Here is a 20,291-nt window from a genome sequence, read left to right as displayed (position 1 = left end):
ATTTTTACATTCATTGTTGATTTTACTGTAATATGACCCATCTTGTTTTCAGGCTGTGCCTGACGTAATCACTCTTATCTGTTTTCATTGACACCTGCTGTTATGTCCTGATGTCATGGCTCCCCTGCTTCCAGTGTATGCACAAAGAACATGAAGCCAATTTTACAGTATATTACCGCAGGTGAGAATAGCAACAATTAATAATTTGTAGTCCTGGCTCACACAGAGTTGTTGACTTCTCTTTCCATAATTCATGTGTTTACAAAAGCCAAAGGCTCTGCCATACCTGAACCAACATGTTTCTTCACTGATGAACAGCGAGACATGAGGATAAAAACCCAGGAAATGCTGTTAAAGTGGACTTGAAGATTATTTTGGTTTGAAAACCTTTTTTTTTCTTTTTGCAGCTTTAAATTAGCGTAGTCAGGCAGTTCCACCCTCGTTACACTTTAACATTTTATGTAATCCTCTAGCTATTAACTCTCACCAAAAGCCTCCCCTGGCCTTTCTCGAAGTCCCCTTCACAGTAAATCTGCAGTAATGCCAGCCTGTATTGGCAGCTGTGTCCCAGGGGGGCACTGCAGCGCACTACCTTGAGATGTCAGCAGAGCCAGCCATGTGCTGGAATTGATCTCTTGGTAATCTTCTCTCTCCCCTGGGCACCCCAGCCTCCTCTGGCAAAGAACGATTAAAGAGTGCCTCGACCATCTTCCCTCCTCCTCCGTTCCCAGCCACTTTGTCCGGACCTCCCCCTCAACTCGTGCGCATCAGTGATGACGCTTAACTGTGGCCTGTCTCTCTTTTGTTAAGGACGACGAAAGCCTTTGGATATGTGCATCATGTGAACTATGAGTAACGCACTCATCATCGTTGTTATTCAGATGATAGATGCTCCTCGACTCCTGCAGCTCTGATAAGTACTGTGTACTGGCAGCAATGCTGTGGTACAGTCAAACAATCATTCTTTGTAAGTTTTGCTTTTTGCTGTTGCCACCATCATTATCGCCAGCACCAACCACAGCTATTTTGGGAAGTGCATAAATAAGCGTAAGAGAGCCAGCAATAATTACTCCCATCCTTTATGCACAATCGCTCACTTCAGCATCATTATATTCTGCACTGGAACGTTAAGGTTACATCCATGCTGAAATTAACATCCTCATCTTTAATGACTCTCTTCCTCATTTATGAGAGTATCCTGTGCTTGACAAACTGGTCTAAATTACCCTCAGCAGAGGAGTGAAGGAGGAGCACCCGGCTTTTTTAGAGTCAAATTACTGTCAAGTTTCTCTCAAGTAAGTTGTGTATATAAATATGGAAAATACTAATCGTCTTATTAAAAATGGCTTTAAAGTGAACATTCAGACTTATTTAGATTTTCTTACGCTGGGTTTTGTTGCCAATAAGAACATAATTATTATTTTACTTTTTTCACATTTTTATGTTTTCTGAATGTTATTACTGACAGTTATTGATTTTTAACTATTTCAATTCAGGGCTGTAGGTGCTGGAGCTCATCCTAGCAGTCATAGGGTGACGGGTGGGGTACGCCCTGAACAGGTTGCTAGCCAATCACAGGGTAAAATAATCCTACTGTCATTTTTAAAAATTCATTATATCATCATGTTGCATTTTTTTACATCTTAAAGCCTTTTTTTTTCTAATATGGTACCATTGCTGTCAAGTTACATTGGAAATAATTACAAAGTATTTCAAAAGCCCATAAAGAAGCTGAGTAGTGCAACAAGTTCTAAATCACTTTAGATTCAACTGATCCAGTTTCCAACAAAATAGTGTCATGTAGAGCAAAAGTGAGCTTACATTAAGATAACTCAATTCAGTTTTATTTATACAGCGCCAAATCACAACAACAGTCGCCTCAAGGCGCTTTATATTGTAAGGTAGACCCTACAATAATAGATACAGAGAAAAACCCAACAATCATATGACCCCCTATGAGCAAGCACTTTGGCGACAGTGGGAAGGAAAAACTCCCTTTTAACAGGAAGAAACCTCCAGCAGAACCAGGCTCAGGGAGGGGCGAGGCCATCTGCTGTGATTGGTTGGGGTGAGAATCACTGCACATACAAAATTTTTATAAAGAAGGAAACCATCATCACCAATCATCAGCATCAGCATCTCTGTGTTATTGTAGGCTCTAGCCACACTCACTTGGTGGCAAGTACAGCAGTCTTAACCACCATGCCAAAGAAACCTTTAGTTTTCGTGTTCAGTAACTGAAATGTGCTCTACTGGGCAAAGAACAGATGACTGACTTGGCCACTGAAGAACATCCCACTTCTTTGCGTTGAGAAACTGTTGGGTTGCTTTTGCAGTTTACTTTGGGTCTTTATCCATTCTCAGTTTTGCAGAATTTACCAAAAGTAAAAAAACACTCATGAACGGATGCGACATGCTTTGGATCATGACCTCTTTATCTCCTTCTCAATGCTTTTTTCTTGCCATCATTCTGGTACATATTAATCTTGAGTTCTTGAATTCATCTGACAAAAACTTTATAAATAAAGATCAATCAGAAGTGTGCAGCTCTTTTAAGTTTTCTGACGAAGGCTAATCTGCCCTTGTTCTTGAATGTAATCAGTGGTTTGCACCTTGTTCTAAACTTTTATTTAACCATACTTCCTTTCATGAAGGTGTCTCTTTATTGTAGACTTTGACATACATTGATACACCTACCTCCAAGTCAAGTGTATTCTTCAGTCACTTAGATGTTGTGAAGTTGTTTTTCTTAAGCACGGAAACAATACAGCAATCATCCACTTGAGTCGTCTTCTGTGACCTTTCAGGCCTTTTGATGTTGCCGATCTGGTCAGTGCATCCTTCTCTTTAACAATGCCCACATGCAGAGGGATCTATGTCATGATTAGACTCCGATAAGTCATCATGGGAGAACAAAATCCCTGTAGTGAATTCACGACAGGACCCCTCAGAGACTAGACTTTGGTGGTGGTGAAGTTGGAGGCTCAGATATGTTCTGAGTAACCAGGGTGAGGCAGAGACAGACTGACAGTCAGAATGACAGAGGTACATTGAGATGTAAAGCACACAGGATGTAGGCTGACTGGCTCACCGAAGGCGGGGAAGAAAATTATTGGACTATCATAATGATATCAGTATTGAAAGTGGAAGTGGTGTAAAGAAGAGACCAACAGTCAAAAACGAAGAAAAGCAAGCAGATGAGTAATTAAAGATCATCATTATTGAAGATGATTTTTGTTTCATTATTCGGAATCAACTCCAAGTCTTTATCCTCTTAGTTGGTCATGGAATAACGAAGGAACAGGCCACACCTGGCACACCTGTCCATGAAACTACTTTTCAGTCAATTTTCCAATTACTTTTGAGCCTCTGAATATGGGGAATGTTGAATGCAATGTTTTTGTTAAACCTCTTTAATTAAAGCTGAAAGTCTGCAGATTGGATTCAAAGTCCAGCTCGGTGGTGCAGAGAAATAATTCACTGTCCACATACTTATGGACTGAACTATATAAACACTTCAAAGTGGATGGAATCTGTTTGACAATGAATCACTGTCAGATATTAGTGGCAGAAATATGAATCTGAATGTAAGGAGACAGTGAGACACATCGGAAATATTAAAGTGTGCTGCACTGGAGTTGGAAACCTCACTTGGATCAAATCCAGCCTAAGTAGAAGCAGCACTTCTTTATCTTCATGGAGGAGGCTTCGTACTGCAGTCGGGTAATGAGCTCAACACTTTTTGGAACATTGTCCTATCATCCCATGCTGGGATAACTTGGGCAATCAATTATGAAAAAGCTTGTGGCATTCACGCATGCTGATAATTTCATTTAGAATGAATGATTTAAATCCATTCAATTCAAAATGTCTCCGACTCGTGGACCCGGTGAGTATACGGTATGTGTGCAGAAGAAAGAACCAACACGTGCTTGTCTTGTTTTCTTTATAGGTTGATTATTACTTTTGCAAATACATAGTATTTCTTTACAAATATTGTAAGAAAATGAGAACACAGTTAACAGACTTCTTTCCATTTAATAAATATGATTGTAAATGCATAAAACAATTACACACAGCACAGTTGAGGTCGAACAAAAACACTGGAACACCTTACCGTCTGTTCTTATACAAAAGCTGTACAGTAGTAAAACTCTTTTTTTTTTAAATTGTTATTAATATTTCTCTACAAAAATAATAATCTTGCTAATTCTGCAGGGCGGAGGAGATGGGGAGAAGGAGAGAGAGTAGCTCAGAGTTAGGCTACAACTTGATTTTCCGCACCCTTGGGTCCTGTCACATCACAGCTCACCCTAACCAGGAGGCCAGAGATCCACCTTGTTAACATGGCTTCCAGGCTGTTCGACCTGTCTTTCTCCCTGTGAAACTCACAGGCAGGAGGTGCTGTTATTATGACGGCCTTGCTGATCTTGTCTGGTCAGAGTCATTTCCTGTTCCCTGGAGTTAAGGTTCAGATTAGAGCCCTGCTGTTTCTGATCACAGGCCTGTGGTTACAGGCTGCTGTACAGTTTCTCCCTCAAGCTATGCAAAACCAGAGCCAGACAGAGAGATGGATATTAATGCTCTCAAATACGAGCTAAGTAATTCGTAAGTAATCCCAGCACACGTACATTACATTCTTTACAGTGAAACACTAGTAAGATACTCTAATCTTGGACTGTACTAGAGTAGCTTTGCATGAGTTGATGTTAAATAATACTTTTTTACTGGACCCTGGGTTTACCTTCCATCTGAAACAAGCTGATTTGGCACCATTCGCCCTGGCTTTAAGACAACTTCTGATTCTAAAGAGTTGAATGGCAGGGAGATGGGTCTTCTGCACTTACAGCCATAGATTTGCACCCGAAATGACCATAATGGGGATATCTGCACTCACTGAGCCAAGATTAGAAAACGTATGAAACTGAGCAGTCTGAGCTTTTAGCTAACAAAGATTACTTATGCATACCCTGACCTCTTTCTTTGAAACCTTGGCCATGTCTGAAATAAGCAAAAACCAAAAAAAAGGCCCCTTAAAATGTCTTAATATATTGCAACACTGCATTTACAAAACCCCAATCACCAGTCTGTAAAATTACCCACGTACACTGTGCACAACTCCATAAACCGAGCTCGTGGCTGAGTACAAATTTTGTCCTGCACCAGCAGACAGAACACACCGAGCCACAAGACAGATGAAGATGTAAGCTGATTTGTTCCCCAAATCATGTTTGCATGCAGCTCTGAAATATGAACACTTCCTCTTGAACAGACCTATGACAACTGAAAATATCACTGGTGTTTGTCTGTGCACTTTTCAGTTTTAAGGGCAGGACACACTGGCTGCATACCAACACAGTCATGGCCCGATGTCTGCATGCATCATTTCCCTGTTAAGTATATGGACTCAAACACTTCAAGTGCGATAGGGTGCCAATAAGTGTGATGTGGAAATCCAGAGGCACCCAGCAATGCAAAGAAAGGAGGAATATTCACATCTTTAGACATGTGATAGCAACAACCTGGCCATACAGACAGTGCTGTAATTCAAGCACATGGGGTTAACTCTTCCATTCAACAGCTATAGATAAAGCTGATGATTACAGCCAATTACTTTCAAGTTTTCTCTGCTAAAAAACTATCAGCACTTGAACACCACTAACCAATTTTGCTCCAGTATCGGAGCACATCAACAAGCTGTGCTGCAAAACTACCTGCTGCTTTTACAATTTGCACAAGTTGGTGACAAAACCCTTGATTCATATCTGTTTGCACGTGTAACCTTAACACCTCATTACACGAAGAACCCCAGAGTTCTGAACAGTCAGACCTTTTCATTACAACGAGGGCAAATTATCCCGACTAAGATAATGGTTCACTTACACTCGAGTAAAAATAGGATGGCACCCTCGCTGCGACTAAGAAAAATCAGTGCTTTCCTGCTGATTCCACTTTTGGAAAGTCGCTGCGATGACCATCTTTGCCCAGAGGCCAAACAAGAAAAACTCACAACCTCTGGGGAGCCATTGGCGATCTGCAAATAATTGTTTTTGGAAAATATTAGCGCCTCAGTCAACAGCGTGGAGATTTGGACCAAAATTGGAATCGTCCAATCGTTAGCTGTTCATCAGTTTCCCCAGTCGCTCAATTTACAGTCAAATGAAATGATGCTGCACAGTTTACATCTCATAACTCTGTGAATTTTGGCACATTTGCAGGAAAGATGATGCAAAGCTAACAGAAGCAACTTCCTCTGTGCTGTATTTCTCCATCCCGCCGAAATAAAAAAGAGAAAAGAACATTTTAAAAAGTTGCCTCAGAAGATATGAAAGGCATCAATCAGGCATTTACATCTGTCAGATTTCACACACACAGAGCACCAGAGGGCTTGACAGTCCTCTGAGGCTAACCATCCATGTAGCCTGGTAGCATCTGCGCTCTACTTCTCCTGCTCCTACAGCATGAAATAATGAGCTGGGATGAAGATGGGTGCTACTTGAGAGCAGGTTGGGATATTACCCTAAATGTGTAACCAACCTTAGCCAGCCTTGAGCTTGACAGGCCACATTAAGTATTCAAGAAGTCAACCTCTTCTTATTCTGTCCAATAGAATGCTCTTAATGCGTCGTGTCCGCTAAAAGCCGTCTTCAATCTCTCTCAACCTCTCTCTGTCTGTCTCTCTCTTTCTCACTGCCATGCTCTTTGGATTCTCCCACAAAGTAGCTGCATCCCTAAGTGCCACCTTAAATCTGAGCCGCGATAAGTTGTTCTCTGCATCTTGTAGTACCTCCCAGACTGTGGCCAGGAATGACCTTTCTTTGTGGGATCGTTGCCAGGTCATCATCCGTTGTATCTTGTAAAGGTCTAAAAGGTCCGGTGATATTTGGAGGTCACCTGCAGATGGATGGCGCCTCAGCCATCAAGTGATATTCTGAAGCACAAAACATTTTACAAACTGGCGTGTATCATAAATAGTACCAGAAGCATTAGATTAACAGCAAGGTTTAAATTAATCCAGAGATCCACACCCTGTTGTTGTTCGGTTGTTAATAAATTAAAATTGGGAAAAAAAATTTAACACTTTTGTAGAAAATGTGTATTGTGCCATAAATCAGCTTTCTGAGAGACAAAGGACCAAAAGCTTTGAGGTGCCCTATTCATATTTTATAACAGTATCTCTTTTTAGTATGACATTTGTTATTAAAATACACAAATTATTTCTAACATAGACATTCATGATTTACAAAATAAATGTGTAATTCACTTCAATAACATACTTCATGTATATTCATGAATAAATAATACACTACTGCTGTTAACTTCATAGAACAGCAAACCAATCCCAGACATGTAACCAAACCCAAAACACTGCTGCTCGTTACACATTCTCTCCTCTTCGGTTCACACCGTCGATCCTTCTTCCATTATGGATGCGACTCGTATAAATAAACGGGACTTTTTTCTAAATGTTTAATTTATCGGAGACATGTCTTAAAATAAATTGAAAACCTGTACACAGTTTCTTCTGGTTTGAACAGAGCACAGTATGTGTCAGCGGGGTCCAACATGCACAGGTATAAAGCTCAAAACCATTGTGTCCCAAATGGTAAAAAATATCCATGACAGAGCTGGAACAGTAATCCAGTCCGGAGTTTAGACGATGTACGTGGGGAGTTCTGTGGAAAATTTCACATGTACATGAGGTTTCATACATCCTGGTGGAGAAAAGAAAGAAACGTGTCAACGCTTATTCAGTACTAGCTGATTACACGAACAACAGTATCGATCATTAAAAACTGTAAATATGTGTTAGGAACAGTCTGGACATCTAGGAGACTCATGCCTTCATTTGAAGTTTTATTTTGAAAACATCATGAATTAAAGTCCTGCATTTGAGCTCCTTTCCCTTGTTTATTGGTCCCCACCAAACACCTGAGGCCTCCTTTACCAAAGCAGTGCTGGTACTTCAGATATGGATGGAAAAAATACAGCCTAAAAAATACAGAGAAAACCCCAATGTTTAGGTGACCCCATTTTAGCAGGCACTTGGCATCAGTGGGGAAGAAAAACTCCCTTTTAACAGGAAGTAAGCTCTGGCAGAACCAGTCATCTGCTGCGACCGGTTGGGGAAGGAAACAGGACAAAAGATGCATTTAAATGCAAAGTTTAATTGACCTTAGGTGGGGAATCAAAGCCTTTCACATTATAGTCGTTTTGACAATCTCACCTGCCCAGGTGTCAGTTAGACATCACGAGGTCAGACAATATATGATTTTTAAACAGCGATGAATGAGCCTACAAGTGACAATTACAACATAATGATTAATGACAAGAAGCTCTTTAAATGCGTGAGTGAGATGACATGCAGCTACACAACAACAGAGCAGAAGCTCGCTAACACTAACTGACATACACAACTGATCACACCAGTGCCGGGAATTATGGGAACAATGAATTTATTCAGATCTATTTCGCTATTAATTTTGTCAAATGTGGACACTTTAAACTTCAAATATACCACAAACATTCAGAGGGATCCACAAAAACGAAAAACTACATCTCCCACCCCAAAGAAAGGCTTGTTATGTGTTAGCATGTTAGACAAGAAAATGTTGTGTCAGGATGTACATATGGGTGACAAATTGAAAGAAAAGCTGAATGAATGAGACATGAAATGAATAATGAATTAAAAAAAATGGTATGAATCATCTTATAGTCTTCATATCACCAAACTCGGCCGGGCCGATGCATTTTCTTGACAAGTGTAATAAATTTCAAGCTGCATCTTAAAATTAAAGGTGCTATTTAAGTAAAGTAGAGCAGAACAGTTATAGATGTTCCTGAGCCACTTCTTTTGCAGGCTTGTTTTTTTTTTTCTTTCATTTGCCACCCATCAATATTCTGAGGTGATTAAAGAGGGACATGAAAAGAGAGAAAAATGTGTTAATTGTACCACTGAGAGGCAATTCCACAGTTTGTCATACTCATTTTCATTTAGTTGTCCTGCTGACTGGACCATTTCACTGAGAAACACAACAAAACGCACAGTACAGTGTCATGAAACAACACGTGAACACGATGGTGTGAAATAAACAACGGCATAAAAGAAAAAAATACTGAAATCGAGCCGAGAAGAAAAACCAACTGATGTTTACCGATGGGCCGCGAGTTAAACTCTGTGTCCAGAATCTCCAAAGAATGCACCAAGTCCCGCTGAGAGCTGGGCGTGGCCACCGTTGGATTCGCTGGACTCATTTCTTGTTCTTTTTCGTTCTGCATCTGCGCATAGACGTTGAGGCCTGGGATCTTCCTTGAGGAAAGATTTACAGTGAGGCAGAGGAATAAAGAGCACGGCCTAAACTAAAACAGTGCCAGCAGTTTGCAGCAGTGCTGTTTTGATCATTCGCATCTGCAGTTCTATTTATTATGAGCCATCTGGCGATGTTTGCGTGCGAATCAGCAGGAACATTAGAAATGATATGGTCTGTAAATGTGAAGTTTGATTCTGTCTCTGCTTGTCTCACCATGACTCTTTACATCATTTTCCCTTGGAACTGCTTCTTGGCGAGGAGACATAATTTAACATTTGAGAAAGGTCAACTGCCAGTGTTCAAAGGGCTTAATATTGATAGCAGCTGAAGACTAACTGACATTTCTTTTGTAAAGACTGACCTGATAAAAGAATTTCTGCAGGTGTGTGTGTGTGTCTGTGTGTGAGTGAGGGGAAAACCCAATTCTCCACCCAGGAGCACTGGGTACGGCGGGGTAGACATTTGACAGGCACCTATCAACCTTCTCTTAGCCCCGCCGACAGCTTTTGTTTACCGAGCTGTCAGGATGACTCGACAACTCCCTATCGCGCACAATGTGACGACTATATAGACGTGAACACTTTACCTCTTGAATTTGTAGATGACAAATACAGCTAAACCCACAACCACTACTGATAGCAGCATTAGCATGGCAGAGCCACTGTGGTTCTCGCTGGTGTCCACTAGGGGCGCTGCAGAGATAGGGGAGACAGGAACCCCAGAGCGTAAATATCACATCAACGACACCACCCGTATTTCCACCCAGCTGAATCATGCAATGAGCAGTCTACACACATGAAGCCTATGTGAATCAAAGATGAATCATTTTAATATACAGTAGTATGGACTTCTCTTACTCTTTATCTTATTAGCCCCTTTAGGACAGTAGCAGCATCCCCAATAGGAAGAGGCACACATACTTGTAACGATGTTCACTCTCTGAATGTCTCTGTGTAGCTACATGGTGGGAGCCAATCACACACAGAGTTGGGGTTGTTAGTTAAGTAATAAAATACACCTGACTGACTGCTGTTTCTATGTTTAGTCCCGCTTGCTACACAAGGTACAAAGGCCGTTCTGGGCAGCTGTGAATGCACACGCATGCAGGGGGGTTTGTTACCTGCTGATAAGTGCGCTGCATACACGGTGACTTGGACCCCGGGCCGCAACGTGAACTGGACGAGATTTTGATTCAGTGCGCTGAGCAAAAGCTCGGAAAGCTGTTGAGACAAAGATGGAGATGAGCTTCAAATCCCTTTGTTGCAATTTAAATAAATAAAAAAGGAAAATGTTACAAGTCAAAAAAAAGGTAAAGTCAAGCTCATCACACTACAGTCTCATCCATCTTTGGTATTGACTCGTCATTTATTATCTGTGTTTTGACATTTAAGAGCAAATGTGGTCAAAGTCACGATCAGTCCTTTGATGCCAGGTTGAATAATTGAGTCCAAAACTCGCTTGCCTTTGACAGCATTTCTAAAAGTTTCAGAGTCTGCTCAGTGAGTTTGTAAATGATAGGAAAAAACAGCCAAAGTGAATTATGAAAGACGAGTTATCTTAATATACTGACAGGGGTCAGGACAAGATATATATATATCTATATATATATATATATATATTTGTTTTACTTAAAATCCTAAAATGATTTGTCACGAGCAGCAACCTCCGCAGCTGAAAAAGGAAGCCAAAGTGAAGAGCCCATGACTGCAGTTCCTTGAATGACCACTTGAGGCTGGCGCTGAAATCGAATCGGTCCCCTAGACTCTGATGTCAAAATACCCGACTCAAAAGCAGAAATATCCTGTCTTCCTTCTCTCCGCCCAACCGGTTGCAGCAGATGGCCCCGCCCCTCCCTGAGCCTGGTTCTGCCGGAGGTTTCTTCCTGTTAAAAGGGAGTTTTTCCTTCCCACTGTCGCCAGTGGGGTTTTTTTCTCTGTGTATGTATTATTGTAGGGTCTACCTTACAATATAGAGCGCCTTGAGGTGACTGTTGTTGTGATTTGGCGCTGTATAAATAAAACTGAATTGACATTTGCAGCCTTTGTAAAATAAATGGCAATAAATGCATGACGACGTAGTGGATAAGATAACACATATAGCAGGTGAACGCTAAAGAGGCTAATTTTATTCACTGAATAGGATAACCTTTGTGGTGTGGAGGCCTCGTGGAGCATTTTGCGTGATTACGTGCAGTTAATTGTATGTTTAGAGCATTTGTTGTATCTGTGTCTATACGATGCACGGGTGCAGCTCACTGATCAAATATGACACAATTTCAAGGCTCAAAAAAGTCAAGAGATGGCCAGGAGGATTCATAAACCATTGGGTGAAGTCGGTGATGTCACCGTGGTTACTGTGATCCTCTAAAAGTTGTCTGTGCATAAGAACCACTAAAACTAGCAAAAACACAGCAGTGACATACAGTTATTATCAGTTTAATACACTGGTATGAGAACAGTTGCAAACTGGGCAGGTGTTGCGCTGAGTTTATCTGAGCTAATTTCTGGAGATTTTTGCCACATGATGTGCCTAGAAAAGTGCTCCAGAGTGAAATTTATGGGGCAGAAATAAAAAGGTGGTGTAGTTCAGCAGCTGGGTGATAATTATCTGTGGTTTTGTCCATTTGAGAGACACTTTGTGATCGATGTTTGATTTATTTCCACCATAAAAATATTGACTAATGCAACTTTAGGTTGCCTGTGAAAGACAAATGGAAGCGGTTACATGCGCACCTGACCTGAAGTAGGTTATCACTGCATGCAAATTACCACCAAACTGAATATACTTTAAATACCAAACTTTCTAAATGTAATGCTTTTTGCAAGGCTGCTGCATTATTTGTAAGCACCCATGACCCGAAGAAACCTCGCTACCTCCACCGACAACCCCATCCGAGCTTTCTTCTGTTTACGTAAGAGCCTTTGTCTGTGGGACCTTTCCAGTGTAATGCATAATGCATACCATGCAGTCTCACTTGATCTCTGCTTTCCAGACAGGCGAGTAACCTTCTGCATTGAGAACATCTGACTCTGATATAAATTGAGCAGATTATCATGACCCAAAGGTAAACTATAGCAAGCAGGAGGAATTCTTACTTTCCTCACACAGATCTTTTCATTTCCATGAATCTCTGTCTCAGGGCTCCAATTCTCAGTCAAATGAGCCTCTTTATAAATGACATTTCACTATCATTAATCTGTTTTTTCTCATTTATGAAATCAGCATATATACTGCTGCATTACTCTGCAGAGCAAAACTAAACAAAATTCTCCATTTTCTCCCTGCAGCAGCCTTTTCCCTCTGTAGAGGCTTCATCTATCTTATCTGCCTCATTTGCCAAATTAATTGTGATATGAGTAATTTCTGTAGTCCTTCATCCTCGCCTTTATACTTCTTAGCTGTTTAAATTTAGACTATGCTTTGACTAATTACTTTTTCCCACTGTATACCAGGGTCAGTAAATCTATTATACATTCTAATAAGCGGAGCTTGCGCTACACTTTAAAGATGCCAACCTTGAATGAAGATTTATCACCGGCTTGTAGGGCAGAGGAACTTTCCAGGCGATCAACCAGGTGTGAGCGGGGAGGGAAGAGGAAAATCAAATTGATTCTCTTCCCAGCTTCCTTTGCTGCACATGCCCGTTGAATGCTTCCCACAGAGAGCACGGCCAGCATTATCAGTCTAATACGTGATGCTGAGGGCTATTTGAGCTCATGTTGATATGCTGGTGATTTAGTGACTGATGGACCACGACAATTTTCTTTGTGTGGCCTTTTAGGCTCTTACGAGATGCTGCCACCCTCTAGTGCCCCCCCACCCCCCCCCCCTACCCCCCGCACCCCCCCTGCACCCCACAGGATGTGACTTAAGTAAGTCTAAAAGTCATTCCCCCCGATAACTTGTTAATACTTGTCAGGCTTTTTGATGAATCTATTGCAAAGATATTCCTCAGGCGTATTCCAGAATTAGACTTTTGGAGAAGAAAAAACTGGACATGCTTGAGTAGGTTAATACTGACATCTGCTGGAGGAAAGAGGAACTTGAGATGATTTTTCAGGGCGCAATTACAGGAGAAGCTGCTGCTGCTAGGAGAAGAAAAATTCCTCTATGAGTCATAAAGCAGAAACAGGGGGAACAATGCTTCAAACTTGGTACAGTTCGAGTGAGGATAACAAGGTGAAATCCATCCACCTACACTGTGGAGATGGGGAAAAGGAGCAAGTCTGGAGGACATGCATCAGGTCAGAAAGCAGGTGTTGTTGCCTCACCTGATCTAAATGAGCTGAGCTCCTCTCCGGTTTCCCCTCAGTTATCTGTTTGTCAGGCAGGAGGAAAAACTCTGCTGCTGTGGGTAAACCTGGGAGGACAGTGACGAGGAGCTGATCCTCTCTCACGCCTGTAGCCTAGAGGAGGACAGTAGAGTGGATAGGGTCAGACTGAACTGCAGCAGTCAGCTCACAGAAATGAAACCTTAACAATAAGTACAAAAAAGCTCTGACAGTCAACGTTCGCTCAGATATTTTTGGTCCTTCGTCGACCAGAATTTAGCTGGATTCAGGCTGCAACCATTTATCATTCGAGCTTAAACATTTACTGCAGTCTGAGGTTTTAGAAATGTTCTCACTTACTCACATGAGAAGATCAGTACAAGTGTTACCTCTCCAGCAAGAACAGAATGGGAAAACAACAAAGGAAGGAGGACTAAAGGAAACTAAGTTTCCAAAATATCAAACTATTGCAAAACATGAACACAAATATCCCTCAAGGTAACAAATTTCATCCATCCATCCATTTTCTTCCACTTATCCAATTCAGGGTCACAGGAGGAAACAAACTGATTTAAAAAAGTGATTATGCCATTTTTAGTCATAATTTTAAATGTGCCACACAGTACATTTGATTAGAGGATGTCTGCTACTCCTGAACCCGAGTGGAGTCCAAGCTGCATTTAACTTCAGTCCCGCTTTGAGCAGTGCTGCGTCAGCCGCCATCTGCTGGATTAAATGTGCATTGCAGTCCAAAACGAGCCTTTGAATATCATTTTCAAAGTGCTGTTTCTGAGTGATGAGCAGCTTTGCAGAAGAAAGTTTACAAAAAATTAAAGCATAAAATTACAATTCCACGATTACATCAAAAATTATAATTTCCTGTATCAAAGTAATTACAATTGATTAATTATAGCAACTTGCTTTATTTGTTTTTTAAATAAAAACAGGGCTAAAATAAATGAATCACAGATGATTTAATAAGGTCTCCTTTAAATGTCCTTACTGTTACTGTGCTCATTCAAAGGTGCTGGACGCGTGTCCGTGATTGTATTCCATCCTGCAGTAAACTCACCGCAGTGGGAAACAGACAGTTTTGATGCCATATTGGAAAATATTTTGTTTAAAAAATTAAGCAGTTTGTGTTTTTGTGCTGTCATGATGATGGCTGGATTGCAAGGCAAGACTAAAGGATATTGTTATTGACGTGTTCTAGTGAACATTATTTTTATTGAAAAGCACATATTAAGCATACTTGTTATTAATCTCTGTTTCTCTTCCACAGCATGTCTTTATCCTGTCTTCCTTCTCTCACCCCAACCGGTCGCAGCAGATGGCCCCGCCCCTCCCTGAGCCTGGTTCTGCCGGAGGTTTCTTCCTGTTAAAAGGGAGTTTTTCCTTCCCACTGTCGCCAAAGTGCTTGCTCATAGGGGGTCATATGATTGTTGGGTTTTTCTCTGTATCTATTATTGTAGGGTCTACCTTACAATATAAAGCGCCTTGAGGCAACTGTTGTTGTGATTTGGCGCTATATAAATAAAATTGAATTGAATTATAATACGATAGAGCAAAAATATTATTTTTTCTAAATAGATAGTATTTTTTTGTCAAAATATCTGTTTTTTTTCAGTGACAGGCTTGAAAGATGCAAACAGCGTGGCCCGGCTTTAAGAAAATATAACCCCGCCGCAGGTTTTACATTTTAGGCTTTTCTTACGCTGATGCTTTATTTTTCGGCTGGCTGGTACAGAATCTCGTATGTAATTTGGAAAGAGGGACGTCAGGGCTCACCTTTGAAACAAGTTATTCATCTCGAGCATGAATGAAATCTTAAAGGTCAGGTGTGGTTTTCAACCAATGGCAGCCCTTCACTTGGAGCTCACTTTCAGATCGCTGCTTAAAGAAAGTCAAACTGATGAGCTGGGTTGGGAGGACTGGTGTAATAAAAAAACATGAATTTATGGATGCCTTATTGATTCCAATTGAGGCTGCCAGCTTTTCCTTGTTGGGTTTTCCTCTCGACGCGCTGGGTTTTAACCAGTGCGTCGTGTTTTTGTCTGAAAGTTGTTGTTGTTTTTTCGGCATGCGTTCTGGCCTCCAGGCTGCGGATGTCATGGAAAAAAAAGATGTCAATAGCGAACTGACGTGTTCAGTGAAGACTGAAGACAGGCTGTATATTTTTAGCATCCGTTTTGATTTGCAAGATCAAAAAGTGTGAAAATATGATGGAAAGCTCAGATTGCTTCCTTCTCTGCTTCAGAAAACATATTGACACTCCGAGGATGCTGGAAGAAATAACGGCAAGTTAATGAGGCAAACTCTGTACCTAACATGTCATGTGTGGGTTTGAATCATGTCGTCCATTTGACGGATTGCAAAGCACTCGTCTCCGAGCGCTCCTTCGGGTCAGCGCAGAACACGCATTAGACCCTCACTGACGTTTATTCTTCTGTACACAACCTCGTTACTGTACGGCCCTGAACTCTGAGGGTCCGCGAGCAGCAGCAATCAGCCAGCTCTTGAACTATATTTTTCCCCTCTTCTCCCTCTTGCCTTGTCATTTATCATCATAAAAGTCAGATTCATGTCTCCAAGCCTCGGGGAGGTCACGCAGCACTCAGAGGTCCAGCTGAGCGCTGACAGTATTTACCAAAGGAAGGCGACGGTTGCCACAAAAGAGCCAGAGAGAACTTTACCTGGATCAGAGAGTTCTTAATGACTCGGCTCACATCCAGTCTCCATTCTGCAATATCGGGGTTGTGCTCATCCAGGTTTGATGAAAAGGCGAGCAGATGAGATCGGAAATATTCTGCAGGAAGAAAAGTAAATGTGTGAGGGAAGCTTATGCCTTTCATCTGTCATTAAATGCAAAGTTCGGTTTTAAGATTCAGATCATGTAGGTGTGCTTTTTTTTCTTTTTGCTAAATTCTGGGTTTATTTTCAGGTTCGGCCTCCATTCAGATCTTACAAGGGGAGAAAAAGCTGCAGTATGAGAACATAAATGATAGAGCGCTGTCCTTCTGTACCAGCTCAGTCATTTTTTTAGCTGCTGATGTTCTTAATAAACTATTCATCATGCTTTGCGTTGTAGTTGTTAAGAAAAAGGATTGATAAATACCTTTAGCATGCACCGGATGTTAATGGATCACGTGTAGTAACTTTGAAAAATAAATCTTGGGAGTTCAAAGGTAATGTAAGCATCAATTTTCTGCCAATCAATCAAAGTCCAGTATCAGTGGCAGCAGCTCAGAAGGTTATTCTAGACATCAGTTTCAAAGCCACATTTTCAGGTTCCTCCTAGCAGGTCCTGAGGCACTCCAATGTAACATGAGCTATGCAATCTCTCCTAAGACACTCCTGGGCCTCTCCTCCAAACTGGTTGAAAACCTCCAAGAGGATGTAGCCAGAAGGCATCCTGATTAGAAACCTCAGGTAGCTTCAGTGTGAAGGAGCAGCAGCTCTGCTCTAAACTCCTCCAAGCTCGTATCACTTATTTTATAACACAGTTCGTAATGATTTGTAGTGTTTACTGAGCCAATAAAAGCATCTTTTCAATTAAAGCTTAAATGGTGAATAACTGGGAAAAAGAACAGGAATATGCAGCTCTACATGTCTCAGAGACAGTCATCATCAGTTATGCATAATGTTGAGTTAGAGGAAACAAAAGAGAAATTTAAAGGCGAATATGAACATGTGGACGTTCATGTTTGGACTCGAGATTTTAAAGCTTTAATGTTAACATTTTGGACGACATCATTATTGTGTTTTGGAGCCACAGACGGCCCTATTTGAACAAAAGGAATGCTACATCTGTCATTTATATACAATTTCTGTTATAGCTTAGCAAAGGAAAAGTTTTAGCATATGGTTAAAAAAGACCTTTAAGTCTGGAGAATGGCAGATTATTTTTAAAACATTAAGAAGAAGAATGACATCTAAGAAGTATAACTTCATCAAAGGGAAGCAGCATTATTATTCTACTGTGGTGACAAAACTTATCAGCCTGTTTACAGAGCAACAGATTCCCAGTGGACGCTGAGTGAGAAATTCGGCTCACCGTGGACAGCGATGGTTTTTCTGTCCTGCAGAATAGTATTCCCTGCAGACACCTGCACAGTGACTGTATTGATGCCTTCCCGGGAGAATGTGTACGCCACACTTCCCTCTAGGGTGATTACTGGCTGCTGGGGGAGAGAGAGAGAGAAGGAAGAAGGGGAGAGGGAGATGGGGAGTCAGATTGTACGTGCTCCCGTGAGAGACCCTTATCAACGGCTGGTTAACATCTCACACTGCTGTTATTTACACTACAGAGGTGTCAGGCTGTTGGCCGACTCACAAAAACACACACAGACACACACGCACGATGACACACAGCTTTGCTAAAGTCTGTGCTGTGCTGCATGCAGCACAGAGGCCTACAGGGAGTTTCCTGTGTGACACCAGCAGCTCCTCACTGTCATTACTCACGTCTCCATTTGTTCTTCAGATAGCTTTAAGATGCTAATGCTGCCACTGTTTATTACCAAGCGACAGAACTGCTTGTCCTTGTGGAAAGGCCCCTGTTAGTGCTGAGCAAACACATTTACCCAGCTACAACTACACAGACAGAGAGGAGTGGAGCATTTCTACAGCTACAGCAGTGCATCCTCAGACCAGAATGCTTGAATTGTTTTTTTTATTCTCTAATATAATTTTTTTGATGTGTCATGTTAAATGTTATGGTTCTCTAACATCTAGTTTATTGATTACATTAGTTGCTAATCCTGTTGATGCTACTAAAGCCGGGGTCAGCGTGTTTGCACTCTGACAGTGAGTTGCTATATTTGGAGGAACAACGCTCTACTTTTTCAGGAAGTTCTAATAGAATCCTAACAGCAGCAATAGGTGTGCTACTTTTCCAACAGCACAAGGAGCACATCTCTTAGACAGAGTGAAAATTTAAAACCGATTTCTCTGACAAATTCATGCTTTATTTAAGCAAACTTTTCCTCCCACCACCAGTTTTAAATTTTCACTTTAGGGTGATTTTCAAGTTTAGGGTGCTATTGCATATCATCTTCATACCACAATGGGGAAAAATGACTCCAGGAATCACCTGCAGCCTTTGAGCAGATACACCAACTTTATTTATCTATTGAAGAGCTTTGCTGTGTTTGTCCACTTTGTGGTTGCGGCAGCATGAGATGCTGTTTAGCCTTTTACATGTAAAACCTTTGAATAATGGCTAACTGTTGGAAAGAAGCAGCACTGCTGTGTGTAGTATGGTGAGAAGTGTCAGTGTCTGACAGCCAAAGTTCTTGTTTGATGATGACTAACATCACTGCTGACATCACTGCTGACATCACTTACTAGCAACGAGCTGACCAATGGTGAGTTGCAAAGCTAACCCTAAGCAACTATAGCAAGCTAACTTGGTGCATTAACTTCATAGACCTGATTTTCTTCTTGTATCAGGAGTTGTAGCCGTGGAGTCAAAGTTAACCTTGTGTTATTTAGATTTAGTTGGCTAACTACCCACTCATGAATCATGAGGGATCCCCCGTGCTAAGAGCTAAGCTAGCTCTTTACATCTCCACACTACGTGACAACTTAAGCACTTTGAAAGCAACTTCATCAGACAGTGATACACATGGCAGCACTATCCTAATAGGTCACATCACCATCAGCAGTAGCATTTATAATTTTTATTTTACCTGCACCATGGCAGTGAGAATGTGCGAGGATTATATATTTTACTTTAAAAAAAAATAGTTTTATATCTTCAATACCCTTTTTTTGGCAAAAAACAGTTTATCCATGCTCAGTTTTTGGCCTGGTACTTTTGGCATAATCATGCAAATACTCTGTTAAATGAATGACACTAAACATAATGGTCACTCAATCCACCAGCGAGGTGGAAGCTGATTAATTTTATTTTGTAAACTGATTCTGAATTGCAGTGTTTCCAGAAGTCTTTGTTCCATTTTTAAAGTGTCACGTTTCGCTATTCTGAACAAAATCCATTCAGATCTTTTGTCTTCAAAGGCCGATATCTCCAAAGCTGTGTCCCCCAAGCTGAAACTATCCGCATGGCTAGATGCCGCAAAGGGATTAACAGAAAAATATGTCTTTTCTGACCCTTTAACTCTGTGTGATTGATCAGCTCTGCCTGACTGCAGCAGGCCCTATAATTGGAGGATTTTTACACTAACACTAAGATGCATTCACTTCTCTGGTTATCAGTAATTAAGGTACTATGTGAACAGGTCAGCACGTTCCACCATTTTTATTGACGCTGATTAACAAGGCTACAAATTTTCCAACCTGCATGCACAAAAATAGCTCCACAAAATAATGATTCTCACATTTTGGACCAGAAGAGTCAGCAACCTACTTAATTGCAAATGGGCAAAAGAAGAAGAGAAGTACTGAGAGAAGTGGTGAATTTCTTGAGTGCGCTGTACCTCTGTGTTATTTCCGATCCACCAGATGTAGGTGACCGTTCCCACTTGGCTGGGCCACAGAACAGCAGTCAGGTTCACTTCCTTATTCCTCACAGCCACAAAGGGAGCTGAGAGATGGATATACTCCAGCTGACCTACTCAGGCACACATATACATCACAGTGTGAACTCGATGCTCTGCGCCACAATATGTGAAAAGAGGATAAAAATAAAAGAAATAACTTTATTGGTTCAAATGAGGGGAAAAAAGAGGGAGGAGATGGGGTTTAT

The 20,291-nt window shown here is 41.2% G+C and overlaps 1 protein-coding gene across 5 annotated transcripts in view; it reads right to left on the bottom strand.

Annotated features, from left to right (window-relative positions):
- Window positions 1-3,942: 3,942 nt before the first annotated feature.
- sorcs1 (sortilin-related VPS10 domain containing receptor 1) overlaps window positions 3,943-20,291 on the bottom strand; it is a 185,280-nt gene continuing 168,931 nt past the window's right edge. The window contains exons 20-28 of one of the 5 annotated variants that reach the window (XM_063477026.1): window positions 20,023-20,156; window positions 17,637-17,763; window positions 16,276-16,388; window positions 13,583-13,717; window positions 10,432-10,531; window positions 9,898-10,003; window positions 9,156-9,310; window positions 8,954-9,023; window positions 3,943-7,715 (exon numbers count right to left, since the gene is read on the bottom strand). In XM_063477026.1, coding sequence (XP_063333096.1) covers window positions 8,995-9,023; window positions 9,156-9,310; window positions 9,898-10,003; window positions 10,432-10,531; window positions 13,583-13,717; window positions 16,276-16,388; window positions 17,637-17,763; window positions 20,023-20,156 — 899 coding nt within the window. In that variant the 3' untranslated portion in view covers window positions 3,943-7,715; window positions 8,954-8,994. Of the gene's footprint in view, window positions 7,716-8,953; window positions 9,024-9,155; window positions 9,311-9,897; window positions 10,004-10,431; window positions 10,532-13,582; window positions 13,718-16,275; window positions 16,389-17,636; window positions 17,764-20,022; window positions 20,157-20,291 lie in introns of those variants that run through there. The other 4 variants (XR_010094074.1, XM_065471151.1, XM_063477025.1 and 1 more) reach the window with 4 other exon arrangements.

Source organism: Pelmatolapia mariae, linkage group LG6 (assembly GCF_036321145.2).
Source record: "Pelmatolapia mariae isolate MD_Pm_ZW linkage group LG6, Pm_UMD_F_2, whole genome shotgun sequence".
In the NCBI taxonomy this organism is placed as follows: Eukaryota; Metazoa; Chordata; class Actinopteri; order Cichliformes; family Cichlidae; genus Pelmatolapia; species Pelmatolapia mariae.
This window is presented reverse-complemented; position numbering and strand designations above follow the sequence as displayed.